The following is a 20275-nucleotide window of genomic DNA, read 5'->3' as shown; positions in this document are numbered from 1 at the left end:
TATTTTGGGGGGGAAAAACATCCATCTGATCTCTTGGTGTTTGCCAGTAACTTTTAAAGTTAGTCTACATTTTAATTAAGCACTGTTTCTTCTATGAATGGAAATTCATGAGTTACCTTGCACAACTTTAGCTAATTTTACACATGAGTATGCAAAGAGCTTGTCAAACTTCCTAGTGAATTAATCAGCCCCAAACTGCTAAATGTGAATTGTATGAGACAAGATTATTATTTTCGGCAAAGGAAGCATGGCAGCAGCGATGTGTAGATATACAGTATAAGCCATGTTAGGACTGACAAGATGCCTCCTTAGATTTGGGAACAAAACACAGAATTGATTAGTGTTTGTGCAACAGTAACAACCTGTTAAGGAATTTGTTGTGCAGAGGTCTCCTTGTGCTACCAAAGAGTTGCACAGACAAGGAAGGGTACTGAGAGCAGCAAGAGTCACACAGTAAGAGTACACTGAATTGTAAAAACAAAAAGTATTTTACTTTAAGGTGGTGTAAGAACAAAAATGCACAGTCAAAAATAAACAGTCCAGGTCATAAACAATAGCAACAGTCCAAGGAGTAATCCAAACTACAAAGTCTTCTTACCGGTCCAGAGGTCAATACACAGTTCAGGTTTACAACAGTAGTAAACCAACAGCAGAGCAAAAACAGTAATAGTAGAGATCAGTGAATTCAGAGAGAGAGAGAAGCTACGTTCCTAGCTTCCTCTTATGGCCATGAGAACACTTACACACCCATTGGCCAATTAACTTCTTAAAGACATAGCATTATGGTTAATATATTTTCAACCCAACATTGTAGGCTAACACCATATGCCTAACACAACCAACCAGAGATTATTAGAAATCCCAGAGACTTTATAAGGAGTTGCACAAATGATGAGAAATTGAATCCCTGTGTTCACAGACACTTTTTAACATAAGGACCCATGGTATCAGCTATTTTGAGAATATTTCTGTATTCTGTTCGGCTATTTCTTTTTTTTTTGACCCCTTTGAGTGAAAATTCTGGGAACTAAAGTCTGGAGGGGGATAATAATAATAATAATAATAATAATAATAATAATAATAATAATAATAATAATAATAGTGGTAGTAGTAGTGGTAGTAGTAGTAGTAATAGTAATAGTAGTAATAGTAGTAATAGTAGTAATAGTAGTAATAATATAATTGGAAGGGACCTTGGAGGTCTTCTAGTCCATCCCCTTGCTCAGGCAGGAAAACCTGTACTATTTCAGACAAAATGCTGCCCAGTCTGTTCTTAAAAACTTCCAGGGTTGGAGCATCCACAGCTTCTGGTGGCAGGTTGTTCCACTGATTAATTGTTCTGTCAGGAAGTTCCTCCTTAATTCCAGGTTGCTTCTCTCCTTGACTAGTTTCCATCCGTTGTTTCTTGTTCTGCCTTCTGTTGCTTAGGAAAATAAGTTGACCCCCCCCTCTTCTTTGTAGCCGCCCCCCTAAATATTTGGAGGACTGTTATCATGTCACCCCCTCATCCTTCTCTTTATTAGACTAGACCAGGGCTCTCTTGGCTCTTTTATGACTCGCGGACTTCAACTCCCAGAATTCCTGAGCCAGCATGGGGGAACTATGGCCCCTTCATGACTTGTGGACTTCAACTCCCAGAATTCCTGAGCCAGCATGGGGGAACTATGGCCCCTTCATGACTTGTGGACTTCAACTCCCAGAATTCCTGAGCCAGCATGGGGGAACTATGGCCCCTTCATGACTTGTGGACTTCAACTCCCAGAATTCCTGAGCCAGCATGGGGGAACTATGGCCCCTTCATGACTTGTGGACTTCAACTCCCAGAATTCCTGAGCCAGCATGGGGGAACTATGGCCCCTTCATGACTTGTGGACTTCAACACCCAGAATACCTGAGCCAGCATGGGGGAAAGTTTGGTCCCTTCATGATTTGTGGACTTCAACTCTCAGAATTCCTGAGGCAGCATGGGGGAAATATGGCCCCTTCATGACTTGTGGACTGAGCCAGCATGGGGAAAACTTTGCTCCCTTCATGACTTGTGGACTTCAACTCCCAGAATTCCTGAGGCAGCATGGGGGAAACTTTGGCCCCTTCATGACTCGTGGACTTCAACTCCCAGAATTCCTGAGGCACCATGAGGGAAACTTTGGCCCCTTCATGACTCGTGGACTTCAACTCCCAGAATTCCTGAGCCAGCATGGCTCAGCTTGGAAACTCTCCCTTTCCCCTCAGGAATTCTGGGAGCTGAAGTCCACGAGTCATTAAAAGAGCCGAGGTTGCCCACCCCTGGACTAGGCATACCCAATTCCAGCAACCGTTCCTTCTGTGTTGTATCTCTTAATAAAGTTGTATCCCTTATAAAATCTCCCAAGTCACAATTACACCCTTGTCATAGAGAACTAGCAGTGGTTCTAAAATGGTTACCTTTCCTCACAGCTCTGTCCAAGAGCACCCCAGATCTTGTCTGATTATCAGTGGCCTTAATTTTCAAAGCAACAATAACAATGGGGGGGGAAAGCATTTCTGAATCAGTTCACGATTTATTTTCCTCTGTTAAGCCTGAGCTACTGGGGGGAAAAAACATGGCTGAAATCTCTCTGCCCACTCACCCAGTGTTATTGTTGTGTCTTCAGCTTTCAGAAGCCTTCAGGCTGTTCTCCATTTTTCACAATTTGCAGGAGGTAGTTACTGTGCCAGTGTCTTGTTCCCACTGGTCTTTGATCAAGCTCCATGAAATAGGAGATGCAGGGGGGGAAAAAAAAAGAATAGCTGTTTGTAGCTGGCCATCCGGGAAGACATTGCTGGCAGTGAGTTTAAATACCAGATGAGGGCTTCTCCATGTCGTTAGCTTGATTGACTTTTCAGCCTAGCTTCCCCGCCAAGGGGATTGTGGAGACGTCAGACATTTTACAAAGGGTTGTATCCCTGTGGAAAGGAAACGTTAACGACGCCGAGCAGTCGGTCGAGATGCATTATTTCTCCATTCGTATCAGTTGAGCATTTTTATTGGATTTCTTTTTTTTCCAGGTCTATTCCAGATTGGGGCATTTGCCACTGGTGTTTGGAAAAAAGCGATTTGCAAAATTGACCATACCACATACTGGATGGATGGATGGATGGATGGATGGATGGATGGATGGATGGATGGATGGATGGATGGATTGACTGATTAGAGGCCATGAATTTTCTTTTGACTCCAATCGACTAGATTTTCTCCATGGTGATCTATCCCCAGCACTAACAAATCCTGTGTGTGGGTGTGAAAGAGAGAGTGCGAGGGAGGGGAGGGAGGGAGGAAGGAAGGGAGATGGGAAGGAAGGAAGATGGGAGGGAAGGAGGGAGGAAAGGAAGGAAGATGGGAGGGAGGAGGAAAGAAGGAAGATGGGAGGAAGTGAGGAAGGAAGAAAAGAAGATGGGAGGGAGGAAGAGAAGGAGGAAGATGGGAGGGAGGGAGAAAGGAAGATGGGAGGGAGGGAGGGAAGGAGGAAGGAAAGGAAGGAAGATGGGAGGAAGATGGGAGGAAGGAAGATGGGAGGGAGGAAGAAGGGAGATGGGAGGGAGAAAGGAAGGAAGGAAGATGGGAGGGAGGAAGGAAAGAAGATGGGAGGGAGGGAAGGAGAGAGAAAGGAAGGAAGGTGGGAGGGAGGAGATGGGAGGGAAAGAGGAAGGAAGGAAGGAAAGATGTGCTTTATGAGATTTCCCAGCGTCATTTTGAGAATACAGCTAGTCCTTATCGCCATGTGAAGATCCCAAGTTGCCAGGTGGAGAAACGGAAACGCTGCTCCAGCATCCAGTCTGATCTCGGAATGTACGTTTCCTCTTGGCTGAGAGCTACTGAGCGTGATTTCTGTCGAGAGGGAAACTTCTGGCTGGCAAAGATGCTTTCATGGGAGCTCCTTGTTGCTTTGTTTCATGCAAAGAACTCAGTAGCCTACAATTTAATTTTTTCCCAACATTTATTAAAATAATACTGTGCTTCCCCTGGTGATATATTACTGTATGCTGTGATATTTCTTGAGTGAAATCCAAAATTTTAATGTGTGTGTATGTGTATACACACACACACACACACACACACACACACACACACTGAGCCACCGCGTCCATATATATATATATATATATATATATATATATATATATATATATATATATATATATAGAGAGAGAGAGAGAGAGAGAGAGAGAGAGAGAGAGCACCTGTTACTCGTCCCAGCTTCTGCCAACCTAGCAGTTCGAAAGCACGTAAAAATGCAAGTAGAAAAATAGGGACCACTCCGGTGGGAAGGTAACAGCGTTCCGTGCGCCTTTGGCGTCTAGTCATGCCGGATGACACGGAGACGTCCTCGGACAAGCGCTGGCTCTTCAGCTTTGAAACGGAGATGAGCACCGGCCCCTAGAGTCGGAAACGACTAGCACGCATGTGCGGGGGAACCTTTACCTTTACCTTTATATATATATATGGAAGAAATGGATGGTGAGAAGGGAGAAACAGGGAGGGACAGAAGTGAGGGAAGGAAGGAAGGAAAAGACTACAAGGAAGGAAAAAAAGAAAGAGAAAGAAAGAAAGGAAATGTGCTTTATGAGATTTCTCACTGTCATTTTGAGAATACAGCTAGTCCTTATCACCATAATGTAGGCTTCGCATCACGGTTGTAATTTGTGAAGGTCGTAAATTGGGACACCCACATGAAGCGTCCTGATTTTTACGACCTTTTATGGCAATCATGAGGCGAATGCTGCGGTTGTTAAGCGACTGGCCGGTTTGCTGGTTTTGCCGAAAAAATGGAAATAAACATCAGTTTTCAGCAAAACTATTGTAGAACAGGGTCACGTGACCTAAGGATGCGGCAAGTGGTTGTAAAGGTGGCCCTGATTGCTGAGTATCCAAAATGTAGTGACATGACCACGTGGGGGGGGGGCGGCGATCATTAGCACTTCGAATCTGGGTCATCAGTACCCCAGGGGAGATCCGTTGGGACTTCAGACATTCACTAAATGAACAGTTGTAAGTCGAGAACTGCCTCCAATCCTAGCAGCAAATCTACATTGGACTAGCAGAGTGAGAGCAAAAGTTTCAGGACCGTTTAATACTTACTAATACTTATTACAGGATAGTACAGATAGTCCTCGACTTACAATCACGTTGAGCCCAGATTTTCCCTTGCAAAACGAGACATTTGAAAAGGGAGCTTTGCCCCATTTTGCAACCTTTCTTGCCACCGTTGTTCAGTGAAACACCACAGCTGTTAGCAACCCGGTTGTTAAGTGAATCCGACTTCCCCCATTGGCTTTGATTGTCAGAAGGGGATCGTGTGACACCCCCCCCACACACACACACCCTGGGACATGGCAACCGTCATAAATATGAGCCAGTTGCCAAGCGCCCGAGTTTTTATCACGTGACCATGGGCGTGGTGCAACGGTCGTAAGCGTGAAAAATGGGCACCAGTTCCTTTTTTCAGTGCTGTTATAACTTTGAACGGTCAATAAACAAACAGTTGTAAGTCGAGGACTACCTGTATGATAGATAGGTGGTGAGTCTGAGGAGGAGAAATTCCCTTAGTGCAAGGGCCTTTCAACCTTTTCACCCATTGTACCACTTTTAGGATAGGGCAACATCCGAGTACCACCAGTCGCCTAGCAGGTGTCAAAAACCTGATGACCAAAAAAAAAAAAGTAAAAGAGTGATGTACAGGTAGTCCTCGACTTACAACAGTTCGCTTAGTGACTGTTTGAATTTACAAAGGCACTGAAAAAAGTGCCCCCTAAGCCGCAGCCGAGCAAGACACCTGCCTGCCCGCCCGGTGGCGTTCTTCCTCCTGTCCGAGGTTTTCATTGTTGTGAGCATTTCTGTTGAGGATTGGCAGCGGGGGTGGGGTGGGGGGGTGTTTGGTTTTTATTTCCCCCGTCTGTTGGGTGATTGCAGAAGGTTTTGGTCCCTTCACATGACCCTGGAACACTGTGACCATCATAAATATGAATCAGTGTGACCGTCATAAATATGAATCAGTTGCCAAGCATCTGAATGTAAATCACAAGACGCTGGAGATGCTGCAACATTCCAGCTGATCGGTGCTTCTTCTGGACTCAACAGAAGCGCCAGGATAAGCACTGAGCTCCAGCTGGATCCTGGCGCTGATCCTGGCGCTTCCGCTGAGCCCTGCAGCTCCAGCCGTCTCTCGCTCAGGCTTGGGCAGTGCTGCCACCGGTTCAGCTCATTCCCCTCCCCAGCTACCACTTTTCTCAGATGGTCACGTACCACCTGCCAGGTGCCAATGTACCACAGGTGGTACCCGTACCACTGGTTGAAAAGCCCTGCCTTAGTGCAGCAGTGGAGTCCAAAGATTGTAAAATCCAAGGATGGTGTTTCCCCAACTTGAAGGCCTGTGGACTTCGACTCCCAGAATTCCCCAGCCAGCCATGAGATCCGCTGTGCGTAGGCGATGGTGATAGTTTTTTTGCGCTCACAAATGCTTTTATTCCCAAAGACAAGAAAGGAGCAGCCCAGTTCTCCAGAGTGATTAGTGAACACACTCTTCTTCCATTTATTTCTTCCCGCCTTTTCTAATTATACACCTTTCTTGCTGCTCTCCCATAGTTAATGGCGGAGAAACGTCATCCTAATTAAGCCCTCGTTAGAATGGAATCTGATGTTTTAGCACAGGAGATCAAGAGCTGATAAACTGGCTGACCTTTTTTCATGTACAGATATTGTCCTCCGCAAGTTCCTTTCCTCTGGGTCATATATCCCTGACGTTGGGCTCTCTCTTTAAAAAAAAAACAGCAAAGACACACAGCCAAAAAACCCAAAAACAACCCACAAAACCTTCATTTTTTTGAAGTCTGCAAATGGGGACATCGGAGCAGAAAATACACCACCCATAAGAGTTTGGATTTGGTGAACGGGCCAAAGTTCTACCAGATTTGGTATTTGGGGATGTCTGGTTTAATGAAGAGAAGGACCAGAGGGGACATGATAGCAGTCTTCCAATATTTGAGGGGCTGCCACAAAGAAGAGGGGGGGTGTCAAACTATTCTCCAAAGCACCTGAAGACAAAACAAGAATGGATGGAAACGAATCAAGGAGAGAAACAACCTGGAACTAAGGAGAAATTTCCTGACAGAACAATTAACCAGTGGAACCACCTGCCTCCAGAAGTTGTGGATGCTCTAATACTGGAAGTTTTTAAGAAGAGACTGGACAGCCATTTGTCTGAAATGGTGTAGGGTTTCCTGCCTGAGCAGGGGGTTGGACTAGATGACCTCCAAGGTCCCTTTCAACTTTATTATTATTATCATTATCAACATCATTGATCATCGCACAGTCAGCCAGATGTTCAGACTGGATTTGGCATTTTTGTCTACCTAGGGAGTCCTTACCAAGGACCTGGGATAGGCAGATGTGGATGTTTTAACGGTATTACAGATATCGTCTCAGGATGCAAGGAATTCCTAGTAAGGCCGCCTTTTGCAATTGACTAACGGCAAATTTGTCAATGCTGATGGTGTTCAAGTGGTGCTCGAATTGTGTCTCCCATTGTGTCTCCCATCTGATTTTTGTGAGGCGGGGATATCTGTAGTCCTCGACTTACAGCCATTCATTTAGTGTAACTTTCGTTCAAAGTTACAACAGCACTGAAAAAAGTGACTTATGGCCCCTGTTCGTGCTTAACGACCGTTGCAGCCTCTCCGTGGTCATGTGATCAAAATTCAGATACTTGACAACTGGTTCATATTTATGACGGTTGCAGTGCCCCGGGGTCGCAGGATCACCATTTGAAATCTCAACGGCACTGAAAAAAGTCACCTGTGACCATTTTTCACACTTACGACCGTTGCCGCGTCCCCCACAGTCACGTGGTCAAAATTCAGACGCATGGCAACTGACTCGTATTAGTGACAGTCGCAGTGTCCCAGGGTCAGGTGACCCCCTTTTTGCAACTGCTGACAGGCAAAGCCAGTGAGGAAGCCAGATTCACTTAACAACCGTGCTACTAATTCAGGGGTCTTCAAACTTGGCCCTTTTATGACTTGTGGACTTCAACTCCCAGAATTCCTCAGCCAGTGTGCCTGGCTGAGGAATTCTGGGAGTTGAAGTCCACAAGTCATAAAAGGGCCAAGTTTGAAGACCCCTGTACTAATTGAACAACTGCAGTGATTCACTCAGTCTGTGGCGACGAAGGTCATAAAATGGGGCAAAACTCACTTCACAATTGTCTCCCTTAGCAAGGGTAATTTGGGGCTCGGTTGTGGTTGTAAGCTGAGGATTCCCTGTAATTGGCAACTTTCACCATTTAGAAATTTATAAAAAAAGATAATTTCCCTCAAAGCCCGAGAGAAATTAAGGTTTACAATGGATAATTCAGGGAAGGGTCATGCAACTCAGGCTCCTAATCATGATGGCTGCCCATCATAACAGCACAGGAAAAAGCTTTGAGGTTGACTCGATAGGAAATCTAATTGAACCACTCAAATGAGAACTGAAGGTGGGTTGGGATAAATCAGCTAAGTTGATTTGAAATGAGCTGGCAAGTCTGCTTGGACAAGTTAATAAACTCTCCGTTTTCAGAGGTCACTGAGACTGGTAGCAAGGCACATGAGGTTGATATAAACCAGGGCCCTTTTATGACTTGTGGACTTCAACTCCCAGAATTCCTCAGCCAGGCATGCTGGCTTAGGAATTCTGGGAGTTGAAGTCCGCAAGTCTTGAAGGGGCCATAGTTCCCCCATGCTGGCTGAGGAATTCTGGGAGTTGAAGTCCACAAGTCCACAAGTCATAAAAGGGCCAGGTTTGAAGACCTGTTTACAATGTGCTTGATACTGGAAACATTGAAAAGGATATTATCACCCTTAAATACAAATAATTTAAAAATTAGTATTAGCAAAGGTTAGAAAATAATTGGTTGGATATCATATCTTAAAGCCTGACATGATTTAAAGCAGGGGTGTCAAACCTTGGCAACCTGAAGAGTTGCGGACTTCAACTCCCAGAATTCCCTAGCCAGCATGGTTGAAAAGCTTTCAGACAAAGAAATGGGATATGCTCATAAAGTCTTTACTCCTAAATTCAAATGCTGATTATATGTTAATATAATTAGAATAGAGCTGGAAGGGACATTTGAGGTCTTCTAGTCCAGCCCACTGCTCAAGCAGGAGACCGTACACCATTTCGGACAAGTGACTGTCCAGTCTCTTCTTAAAACCTCCAGTGATGAAGCACCCACAACTTCTGGTTTTGTTCTCGCTGTTAGGAAGTTTCTCCTTAATTCCAGGTTGCTTCTCTCCTTGACTGATGTAATTTGCAAAAGGCTCAGGTGAAAGAGTTTTGCACATAGCTTGAGAACTAAAAGAAGAGAAATTGAGATGGAGTTCAAGAGTTATATATATATATTTTCCAAGTTATTATCCTGTCACGTTACAAAGAAGAAAAAACTCTTCCAACCTCTGTCAGAAGCATTGTTAAAAAGAATGTGTTGTGAATGGCGCCTTCCCTTTTTAATTGAATTCTGTTTCAACCACAAGGAAGGTAGATTTTTTCAGGGTTTCAAAAGATGAATAAAGTCTTAACAAACCTATAGAATTTTTCATGAAGAGAACAACCTTGGATGTTTTTTTAAAAAAAAAACACCTGATAATCCTTTATGAGAAGAAGATGGGATGAATGCTCGTTGGCTTTTAAGACTTATAAAAAGAGAACATGCCTTCACTCTCGCCTTACACTCAAGCTACTATCCGCCACTATTGCAAACTTATAAAAAGGTTGCTTGGTATCAGTGAATATTTAATATGCATTTATATTCGTCGGGAAATAGACAAAACACAGAGAATTGGAGAGTATTACATAGATTACCATTTCAGACCAATGCTTGTCCAATCTCTTCTTAAAAACTTCCAGTGTTGGAGCATTCACAACTTCTGGAAGCAGGTGATTAATTGCTCTGTCAGGAAATTTCTCCTTAGTTCTAGGTTGCTTGTCTCCTTGCTTAGTTTCCATCCGTTGCTTCTTGTCCTACCTTCAGGCGCTTTGGAGAACAGCTTGACTCCCTCTTCTTTGGGGCAGCCCCTGAGATATTGGAACACTGCTATTGTGTCCCCCCTCGTCCTTCTCTTCATTAAACTAGACATACCCAATTCCAGCAACCATTCCTGATATGTTTTAACCTCCGGTCCGTTGAACATCTTTGTTGCTCTCCTTTCTAGAGTCTCAACATCTTTTTTACATTGTGGTGACCAAAACTGGATGCAGTATTCCAAGCGTGGCCTTACCAGGGCCTTGTAAATTGGTATTAACACTTCACGTGATCTTGATTCTATCCCTCTGTTAACGCAGCCTAGCATTGTATTGGCTTTTTTGGCAGCTGCAGCACACAGCTGGCTCCTATTTAAGTGATTGTCCACTAGGACTCCGAGATCCCTCTCACAGTTACTACTACTAAGTAAGATACCATCCTGTAGCTGTGCAGGTGACCAGACTCAATTTTATTATGGTTGTTAAGTGAGTTACTGCAGTTGTTATTGAACCTCATGATCATTAAGCAAATCAGTTGAGTCGAAATCCAGCTTAACCAATGGGTGTAGTTTTTTGTTTTTTTTTTGCTGGAAGATAGCAATAAAAATCACAAAATGTGACCACAGGACACTGCAATCAATTGTAAATAAAGGCAGGGTGCCAATTGCTCCAAATGCGTGCATATGACCATGGAGGTGGTGAAGTACCGTAGTCGTAACTTCAAGGACAAGTCATAAGTAACTTGTTTTGAGTCTTTTGTAATTTTGAACGGCTGTTAGGTGACAGGTCTTAAATCGAGAACTGTTGGTAAACCAAAAAAAAAACACAACAAAAAACCTTGCTGTACTGAATTTATACTCCTGGCTGCTAAATCAATAATTGCTGGAAATTCTTATATAATTTATTATTGAACGATTGGTGTGATTAAATATGGACGGTTACTGTTTTTGGGGGAAAGTTACTAATAAAATTAGAATATTAGCTTCATAGAAGGATGAGGCTCATTTTAACTACCTGGAAAGATTATATGAGGTGTGCTATTAATATTAACAACTCTTTAATAAATCTGGTTCTTTATGAAATGGGTTGAATGTTGAAATGTTCTTCTTGATATTATATGCTGGCCTTAACAGAATTTTAAAAGTAGAGAAAATATAATAGGAATAAAATGCCTGTTCAAGGGCAGAACGGAAAACCAGCTCGCGCTGAATGTGTGCTTCCGTTTACCTCTTTGGCCTTCTTTGTTTCATTTCACTAAACCAACGAACAAAACTTTTCCTTCTTTTTCCTTTCCAGTTCCAAGAGAATTGGTCGAACTTCATCTGAAACTGATGAGGAAGGTTGGGAAATCTGTCACGGCAGACCGATGGGAAAAATACCTGATCAAGGTATATCGGTTTTATATCCTTTGAAAATATAATGTAATACCGGATGATGAAGGCTTCTTGGAGTTTAATAATACCCCACCTAAAGTCAGAATAAGGGACGCGGTGGCTCAGTGGGTTAGGACGCTGAGCTTGTCGATCAGAAGGTCGGCAGTTTGGCGGGTCGAATCCCGAGTGCCGCGTAGCAGAGTGAGCGCCTGTTACGCGTCCCAGCTTCTGCCAACCTAGCAGTTTGAAAGCACGTAAAAATGCAAGTAGAAAAATAGGGACCACTCCGGTGGGAAGGTAACAGGGTTCCGTGTGCCTTTGGCGTCTAGTCATGCCGGCCACATGACCACGGAGACGTCCTCGGACAAGCGCTGGCTCTTCGGCTTTGAAACGGAGATGAGCACCGGCCCATAGAGTCGGAAACGACTAGCACGCACGTGCGGGGGACCTTTACCTTTTTAAAGTCAGAATGCAGGTTTTTAAGGGCGATTTGTGATCTGAAGCGAACCTGTCTAAATAGGTCTCTGAATTGGCTGCTGTGGTCCCTTGTGATTTAAGGCACAGGTAGACCTCGACTTACGAGCACAGGTGAGCCCAAGCGAGACAGTTGTTCAGCGAATTTCGCCTCGCTTTTACAACCTTCCTCACTGTGGTTGTTAGGAGAATCGCTGAACTTGGCTCAGTGACACGGTTGTTAAGTGAATCTGGCTTTCCCCATTGGACTTTGCTTGTCTAACCAGGTGATCTCATGATCCTTGGGACAATACGACCGTTAACGTTTGCCAAGCATCCGAATTTTGATCCACGGGGAGGCTGCAACGGTCGTAAGTGCAAAAAACGATCGTAAGTCACTTTTTTCAGTGCCGCTGTAAAGTCAGACGGTCACAAAACAAAGTGTGATTAAATTAAAGTGTGACTGATGAGATAAGGTAAGATAAGATAAGATAACCTTTCTTGTCATTTTTTTTCCTGTGGGCACAATGGCACACATTAAAAATGAAATTTAGTTGGGTCCTCTCAAAGTATACACATACAGAACACACATTTAAAACATGCTATCTATAACATATGTATACACCCTTACATATGGGTGCTTTGCCCAGATATTACAGTGATGGCGAACCTTTTAGAGACCGAGTGCCCAAACTGCAACCCAAAACCCACTTATGTATCGTCGGGTGCCGGGCGTCCGTGGCCCATTGGGTGGGCCTGGTTGCGGTGGTAACGGCAGACTGGGTGGGATTAAAAAGTTCCATCAATCAATTCCAACTTTGCGAGATCTTTTTTCTTCCCGTGAGAAGTTGAAATTGATTGATTTATTGAACCTTTTTTTTTTGCACACGGCAGCGCAGGCCTAAAGCGAAAAGGTTTTATAAAACCCACCTGAAGGCCTAGGGCTGGGGCAACAGCGCGTGTGCCCACAGAGAGGGCTCTGCATGCCGCCTGTGGCACGCGTGCCATAGGTTCGTCATCACGGACTGGCTAAGTTATTGGATAGGAACCATTAGAAATATTAATAAATATTATAATAATAAATATTATAATAAAATAATAAAGTATAGAAATATTAAAAAATTAAAAAATTAAATTAGGAAATACCAAGTCTGTAGGCTTTGGAAGTGGCCCCAGAAAAAAGAAATGGCAAACTCCCTGTTTCTGCCAAGAAAAATATATGCACACACTATACGTCATATAGTATGTCCATATATTTTTCTTGGCAGAAACAGGGAAACATACTACGTATAGCATGTCCATATATTTTTCTTGGCAGAAACGGGGGGCCACGTCCCAGCCTATAGACTTGGTATTTCCTAATGGTCCCTATTAATGAAGTTGAGGAGTTTTGCTCAGCTCAGATGAGATTTAGATTCTGTCTAGTATGTTCTCCTCTGGAAAAACTAGAGGGGGGAGGGTTCCCCATGTTTCTGAGCTAACAGGGGTTGAAGGATGAGCCCTTTTGCCCAATTCAAGGTCACGTCAGAGTTTTAGTAGAACATAGACTGCTATACATTGTGGTGAGTCACTGGGAGCCCTTGGAGACTATAGCAGCACTGACATTTGATGGGTGTCCCAAAGGTGCTTTTTCAGGAGGCAACTGGACTATGTTTTCTTTGAAGAGGTTTCGCTTCTCGTCTGAGAAGCTTCTTCAGGTTCTGACTGGATGGTGGGGGTATGGAAGGATTTGTAACCCTTGGAGACAGCTGGTCATTTGCCTTCTTTTAGAGGGTCGTTGAGGCCACCTGGAGGTTTGTCTGTGTCTACAAATGGGTGTGGAGCCTTCTTGGAACTGTTGAAAGGATTGTGTTGTAGACTGGAGACCGAGAGATCACCCATTTGCGCCACTCAGGTGGCCCTGAGGACACAGATAAACCTCCAGGTGGTCTCAGTGACTCTCTAAAAGAATGCAAATGACAGTCTGCAAGGAGTATAAATCCTTCCATTTCCCCCACCATTCAGTCAGAACCTGAAGAAGCTTCTCGGATGAGAAGCGAAACCTCTTCAAAGAAAAACAAGGAAGTTCCAGTTGCCTCTTGAAAAAGCACCTTTGGGACAACCGTGACCTGGAGGACGGAGAATCTCCACAGACATTGGAACTTTGATCAATAAATAAACCAGGAGTATGCCAGCAGTTCAACTCTCCCTCATCTCCGGCCTTTGTTCCTCCTTCCTTTCTAGAGACGTCAGAATATAACTGGATCTGACAGGAACGTATCGTGTGTACTTGCAGTGGTGGGGAAGATCCCTCAGTATTTTAATTTAAAAGTTTGCCTTGTAGATGTGTCAAGACTTCAACAGCACCTGGGCTTGGGAGATGGAAAAAAAAGGATACCTTGAAATGAGCACCGAATGCAAATTGGGAATTTTGAAGGTATTGCTCTTCTCTGCAGCGCGGTCGGTTTCCTAGTCCAGAGGTCCCCAAGCTTTGTATTTGTATTTGTATTTAATAATATTTCTATACCGCCCTTCTCCCGAAGGACTCAGGGCGGTGAACAGGGCAAGAATAAAAATACAAATTACAAAAGTTAAAACTAGATTAAATAAATGCCCACATACTAAAATACATCTATAAAACCTAGTAAAATAACAATAGCAAACCCCCCCCCCCCAATCCCCTCATCAGGCCAGGCCAGCTTGTTCAAAAAAGTATGTTTTTAGCTCACGGCGAAAGGAGCGAAGGTCGGGCGCCGTCCGGAGCTCAACCGGTAGCTGGTTCCATAGCTCCGGGGCGCCCACAGAGAAGGATCTCCCCCTTTGTGGACCGGTTCCGTGGAGAGAGGGTTTTCCGAGGACTGGAGGGGGCGTGGTTTTGTGTGCTGCCTGCATCCCAAGATTGGGGCTTTGCTTGTTTGTGCAGACCGGTTGCTGGCATGCCGCGGCCCGGAACTGGTCCACGGACGGTGGGGTTGGGGACCCTTGTCCTAGTCCATTTGCAAGCTACAGCAAACATAGAAGCAAAAGTCCTCAAAAAAAATGCGGCTACTTTAAAGGGGTCCTGCTCTTCTACCCATTAAAGGATGCGGCTACTTTAAAGAGGCCTTGCGCTTCTACCCATTAAAGGATGCGGCTACTTTAAAGAGGCCCTGCGCTTCTACCCATTTTGAATCATTTTGAAAACGGGCACCACTCTTGTGAACGTGTTCCTTCTAAACTAGAAAATTAGCGTAAAAGACCCGAGGAAATTCAAAACCCCCCAAGTGTAAAAGTACACAGGTAGTCCTCGACATACGGCCACAATTGACCCCCGGATTTCTGTTGCTAAGCGAGATGGTTGTTAAGCATGTTTTGCCTCATTTTACGACCTCTCTTGCCACCATTGTTAAGTGACTCTCTGCAGTCGTTAAGTTAGTAAGGCGGTTGTTAAGTGAAGCTGGCTTCCCCCCACTGACTTTGCTAATCAGAAGGTGATCATGTGACCCCAGAACACTGCTGCCGTCATTAATTTATTTTTTTTAATTTTTTTTAATTTTAATTCCATTTATATCCCGCCCTTCTCCGAAGACTCAGGGCGGCTTACAAGCTTAGCAGTAGCCTTTATTCTATGTATATGCCTGCTTATTAGGGCTTTCACACACACACACCCCAAGCGGCATTATTACAAAGTCAGCTTAATTGCCCCCAACAATCTGGGTCCTCATTTTACCTACCTTGGAAGGATGGAAGGCTGAGTCAACCTTGAGCCTGGTGGGATGCGAACCTGCACTAATTGCAGGCAGCTGGTGTTACTTAAGGAGGCATTAGCCCACTGCTCCACCAAGGCTCTTATGAACCAGTTGCAAGGATCCAAATATTGATCACGTTGACCAGAGGTCCCCGACCTGTGGGCCGCGGCCCACTACCGGGCCGTGGCCGCTTGGCCAATGAGCCGTGTGATGGGACGGCCAGGGCATACCCACATGCGCGTGCACCCACTCCCCCACACTCGTGCTAGTGCCACTCTGAGCATCCCGCCGGTGCTAGCACCACCCCATTTGCAGCACTCGCGCCCACACAGCCCGTTTGCACGTGCACATGAGCTCACGTGTGGCCATTTGCATGTGTGCGCACGCACTCACATTGCCCCATTTGTGTATGTGCGTGTGGGGCTTGTTTTTGCACACAGGCACGCGGCTCATTTGTGCACGCGCGTGTAGCGGTGCCTGCCTCCCTTTCTGGGGCCGCCAAACCCAAAAGGTTGGAGACCTCGTGACGTTGACCGTGGCGATGCTTCCACGGTCGTAAGTACGAGAAACGGTCCTGGGTCCCTTGTTTTTTAAAGTGCCGTTGTAACTTTGAACGGTCCCTAAACAGACTGTTGTAAGTCGAGGACTGCCTGTAACTGAAGGTCTTGCATCGTTTGGGGGGGCGGGGTGACATGAAACTGCCTTCTACGGGAGCAGAATATCACCCAGTGCAGTTTTTTCCACCCCAGGCAGGTGAAATTCCTCCAGAATGTAGGCCCAGGTTTTTTTCAGCTCTTTCTGGTTTACCCTGGAACTGCTGGGATTTGAACCAGAGATTTTCTACACAGCGGGTGCTCTGATCTTGAGCCTCAGGGCCCTTCCGAATTGGATCACTTTGTCCCCTCCTTGTCCGTAAACCTCCTCTTATCCACTGTTCTATGGGCTGTACCCCAAAAGAAGCCGGGTCCCAAAACCAAATAAATCTTGATCATGATCTGCATGTATAAATAATTATTTCACGATCGGTGTTATGGATAAATAAGTCGTACGTGTCCATAACAGGATTGTATTCTTATCGGTGATTTGCAGGCTGCGATGGGCTGGTATAACTCTGGGAATGGGGGACAATACAGTGACAAAGGACTTAAGTTCAAAACTAGACTCGCTGACTCAAAAAGTATGGGTACAGGCAATCCTCCAGTTACGACCGTAATGGAGCTCAGATTTTCTGTTGTAAGTCATAACGGTTGTAAGTCGAGGCCTCTGTGTGAGCGGATCCGATTGTACAACTTTCTTTTTCCCCTTGGGCAAAGGCCTGGTCATTAAGTGAACACTGCAGTTGTTAAGTGAAAGCCGTGGCCGTTAAGCGAATCAATGTATCCCTGTGGGTGTTTTTCTCCCCCTCCCCCGGAAACTCTCCAAAAAGACCAGAAACCTGCAAAAACAAAAAAAAACCCTGTCATAAATTGTGGTCATGTCACTGCAGAACACCACAACCAGCCATAAAGGTTGCCAAACATCGAAAAAGCAGTTGTGTGACCACGAGGGATTGGGGAACCTGGTCCTAATTACTTTCGGGGGACTCCGCGATGACTTTGGGTGGTTGCTAAGCCACCGTTCGTAAGTTGAGGACCACCCTGAGGTGTGTCGAAGGGATGCGCTTTGGATGTTCCCGGAAATGTGTTTGTTTTTTTTTAAAGTGTTGCTTCTCCCTTTTCCCTCTCCGTCTCTTCTCAAGTACCTTTGTGAATGCCAGTTTGACGACAATCTGAAGTTTAAGAATGTCATCAACGAGGAAGACGCCGACGCCATGCGTCTTCAGCCTCTCGGCCGAGACAAAGATGGTTTGACCTACTGGTACCAGCTGGATCAAGAGCATAACGTCAGGATGTACGTGGAAGAGCAGGACGATCAAGACGGATCTTCGTGGAAGTGCATCGTCAGGTACCCTCTGTTGTTCATTTCCGGCTGCTTGCTCACCCTGCCGCCCTCAAGCTTGTTTTCCCCAAAACTGCTTTTTCAAAAGGCAACTGGACTTCCGGATTGTGTTTTGTTTTTTTTGTTTTTCCCTTGAAGGCGTTTCGCTTCTCATCCGAGAAGCTTCTTCAGTTCTGACCGCATGGTGGAGGATGGAAGGATTTATATTCCTTGCAGCCCATCTAGTCCTGTAGTCTGCGATGTTTTCTGGAAATCCGGCACCGTTCGAAGGGTGTTTTCACCCGAAAAGTGCATAGCTAAATCTGTGTGGAGGTACTCCGTCCTCTAGGTCAGGGCTTTTCAACCAGTGGTACGGGTACCACCTCTGGTACATGGGCACCTGGCAGGTGGTACGCGACCATCCTAGAGAAGTGGTAGCGGGGGAGGGGAATGAGCTGAACCGGGGGCAGCACGGCACAAGCCTGAGCGAGAGACGGCTGGAGCTGCAGGGCTATCAGGGCTCAGCGGAAGCACCAGGATTAGTGCCAGGCTCCAGCTGGAGCTCGGCACTGATCCTGGTGCTTCTGAACCCAGAAGAAGCGCCGATCAGCTGGAATGTTGCAGCATCTCCAGTGTCTTGTGATTTACCTTCAGATGCTTGGCAACTGATTCATATTTATGACGGTCACAATGTCCCAGGGTCATGTGAAGTGACCAAAACCTTCTGCAACCACCCAACAGACGGGGGGGGGGGGAATAAAAACCAAACACCCCACCCCACACCCCACCCCACACCCACTGCCAATCCTCAACAGAAATGCTCACAACAATGAAAACCTCAGACAGGCGGAAGAGCGCCGCCGGGCGGGCAGGCAGGCGTCTTGCTTGGCTGTGGCTCGGGGGGGCACTTTTTTCAGTGCCATTGTAACTTCGAACAGTCAGTAAGCGAACTGTTGTACGTCGAGGACTACCTGTACTTCATCACTTTTTCCCTTTTTTTTTTCCTTCGGTCATCAGGTTTTTGACACCTTGCTAGGCGACTGGTGGTACTCGGGTGTTGCCGTATCCTAAAAGTGGTACGATGGGTGAAAAGGTTGAAAAGCCCTGATGTAAGGAACGGTTGTCCCAAAGGTGATTTTTTTCAGGAGGCCACTGGACTTTCTTGTTTTCCTTTGAAGGCATTTCGCTTCTCATCCCGGAAGCTTCTTCAGCTCTGGCCGAACGGTGGAAGGTAGAAGGATTTATATCCCTTGCAATCATCTGGGGATTAAGCAAGGAAAATGGGTGGGGGGGGTTTTTTTTCAAGGAAAAAAAAAATACAAGTCCGGTTGCCTTTTTAAAAAAAGCCTCTTTGGGATAACTGTGACACGGATGGCTGAGCATCTCCATAGACATCCCTCAAGCTTGTTGGCTGTGGAAGAAGAGTGGGAGTTAAGCCCAGTGTATTTGGAGGGCACCAGGTTGAAGAATGATGGACTTTCAAACAAACAAAAAAAAATACCAGCAGGCTCAGATAATTTTTCCAAAGAGAATCGCTGTGATTTTCCAAACTGCCTGTGGCATGGTTAGAAATTCTTAACAGCTGCCTCTAGGGCAGACATGTCAAACACAGGGGCCGGATCCGGCCCGCGAAGTGGTTTCATGCGGCCCACGAAGCCATCCTGGAAACAGTGAGGGAACGGCCCCCGCTGACTTGGCCCTGGCCCAGAGACCCTCCTTCTGCCAGAGACCCTCAGATCTGTCCCACTCCTGCCCAGGCCCCCATAGGCACCCTTGATGCCAACGATGGAGAGCTGGCCACGCCCACCCAGTAGGCCATATGCACTCTAGCCACGCCCACCCAGTAGTACATGCCCACCCAGGCCACACACACACACACACACACACACACACGGGCAACCACAATGCTGATGCGGCCCTCAGTGAAATTGAGTTTGACAGCCCTGCTCTTAGGGTCCTGCTTAGTTCTGCAACACGATATGGTCCTTTACGTGGGAAAAAAAAGAAAGAATTAAACCCTTACCCAGGGTTAAAAATACAGCCCGGGATGGGGGCTTTTCCCATCAGCTGGAGGGTGAATTCTGATTCTTGCTCCAATTAAATGTTTGGGTTGTTTTTTTTCAAAATATCGGATCCTGCTAAAGACACAACGATAGCTGAGGAAAAAGGTTGGGATTGATGCAGCTCTTAATAACGAATAGAATAGAACAACAGCGTTGGAAGGGACCTTGTAGGTCATCTAGTCCAACCCCCTGCCCAAACAGGAAACCCTGCACCATTTCTGACAGATGGCAGTCCGGTCTCTTCTTGAAAGCTTCCAGTGACGAAGCTCCCACAACATCTGGAGGCAAGCTGATTGATTGTTCTCACCGTCAGAAAATTCCTCATCTCCAGGTTGAATATCTCTCCTTGATCAGTTTCCATCCGTTATTCCTTGTCTGGCCTTCAGGGGCTTTGGAGAATAGCTTGACTCCCTCTTCTTTGGGGCAGCCCCTGAGATACTGGAAGACTGCTATCATGTCCCCCCTCGTCCTTCTCTTCATTAAACTAGACATACCCAATTCCAGCAACCGTTCCTAATATGTTTTAGCCTCCAGTCCCCTGATCATCTTTGTTGCTCTTCTCTGCACTTTTTTTTAAGAGTCTCAACATCTTTATTATAGTGTGGAGACCAAAATTGGTTGCAGCATTCTAGGTGTGGTCCTACTAAAGGTTTATAGAGTGGTTTTAGTACCTCACGGGATCTTGATTGAATCCCTCCGTTAGTGCATCTTAGAATTGCATTGGCTTTTTTGGCTACTGCCACACACTGT

The 20275-nt window shown here is 45.6% G+C and overlaps 1 protein-coding gene across 2 annotated transcripts in view; it reads left to right on the top strand.

Annotated features, from left to right (window-relative positions):
- Positions 1–20275, top strand: part of RSF1 (remodeling and spacing factor 1) — a 77753-nt gene that overhangs the window by 24844 nt on the left and 32634 nt on the right. The window contains exons 1-4 of one of the 2 annotated variants that reach the window (XM_083362093.1): positions 3654–3808; positions 11309–11400; positions 14162–14254; positions 17284–17489. In XM_083362093.1, the coding sequence (XP_083218219.1) occupies positions 11344–11400; positions 14162–14254; positions 17284–17489 (356 nt within the window). In that variant the 5' untranslated portion in view covers positions 3654–3808; positions 11309–11343. Of the gene's footprint in view, positions 1–3653; positions 3809–11308; positions 11401–14161; positions 14255–17283; positions 17490–20275 lie in introns of those variants that run through there. The other variant, XM_083362094.1, reaches the window with a different exon arrangement.

This window comes from Vipera ursinii (assembly GCF_947247035.1).
Source record: "Vipera ursinii genome assembly, chromosome: 4".
NCBI classification, from domain to species: domain Eukaryota; kingdom Metazoa; phylum Chordata; class Lepidosauria; order Squamata; family Viperidae; genus Vipera; species Vipera ursinii.
The sequence above is the reverse complement of the archived record's forward strand: the minus strand, read 5'-3'. Positions and strand labels throughout refer to the sequence as shown.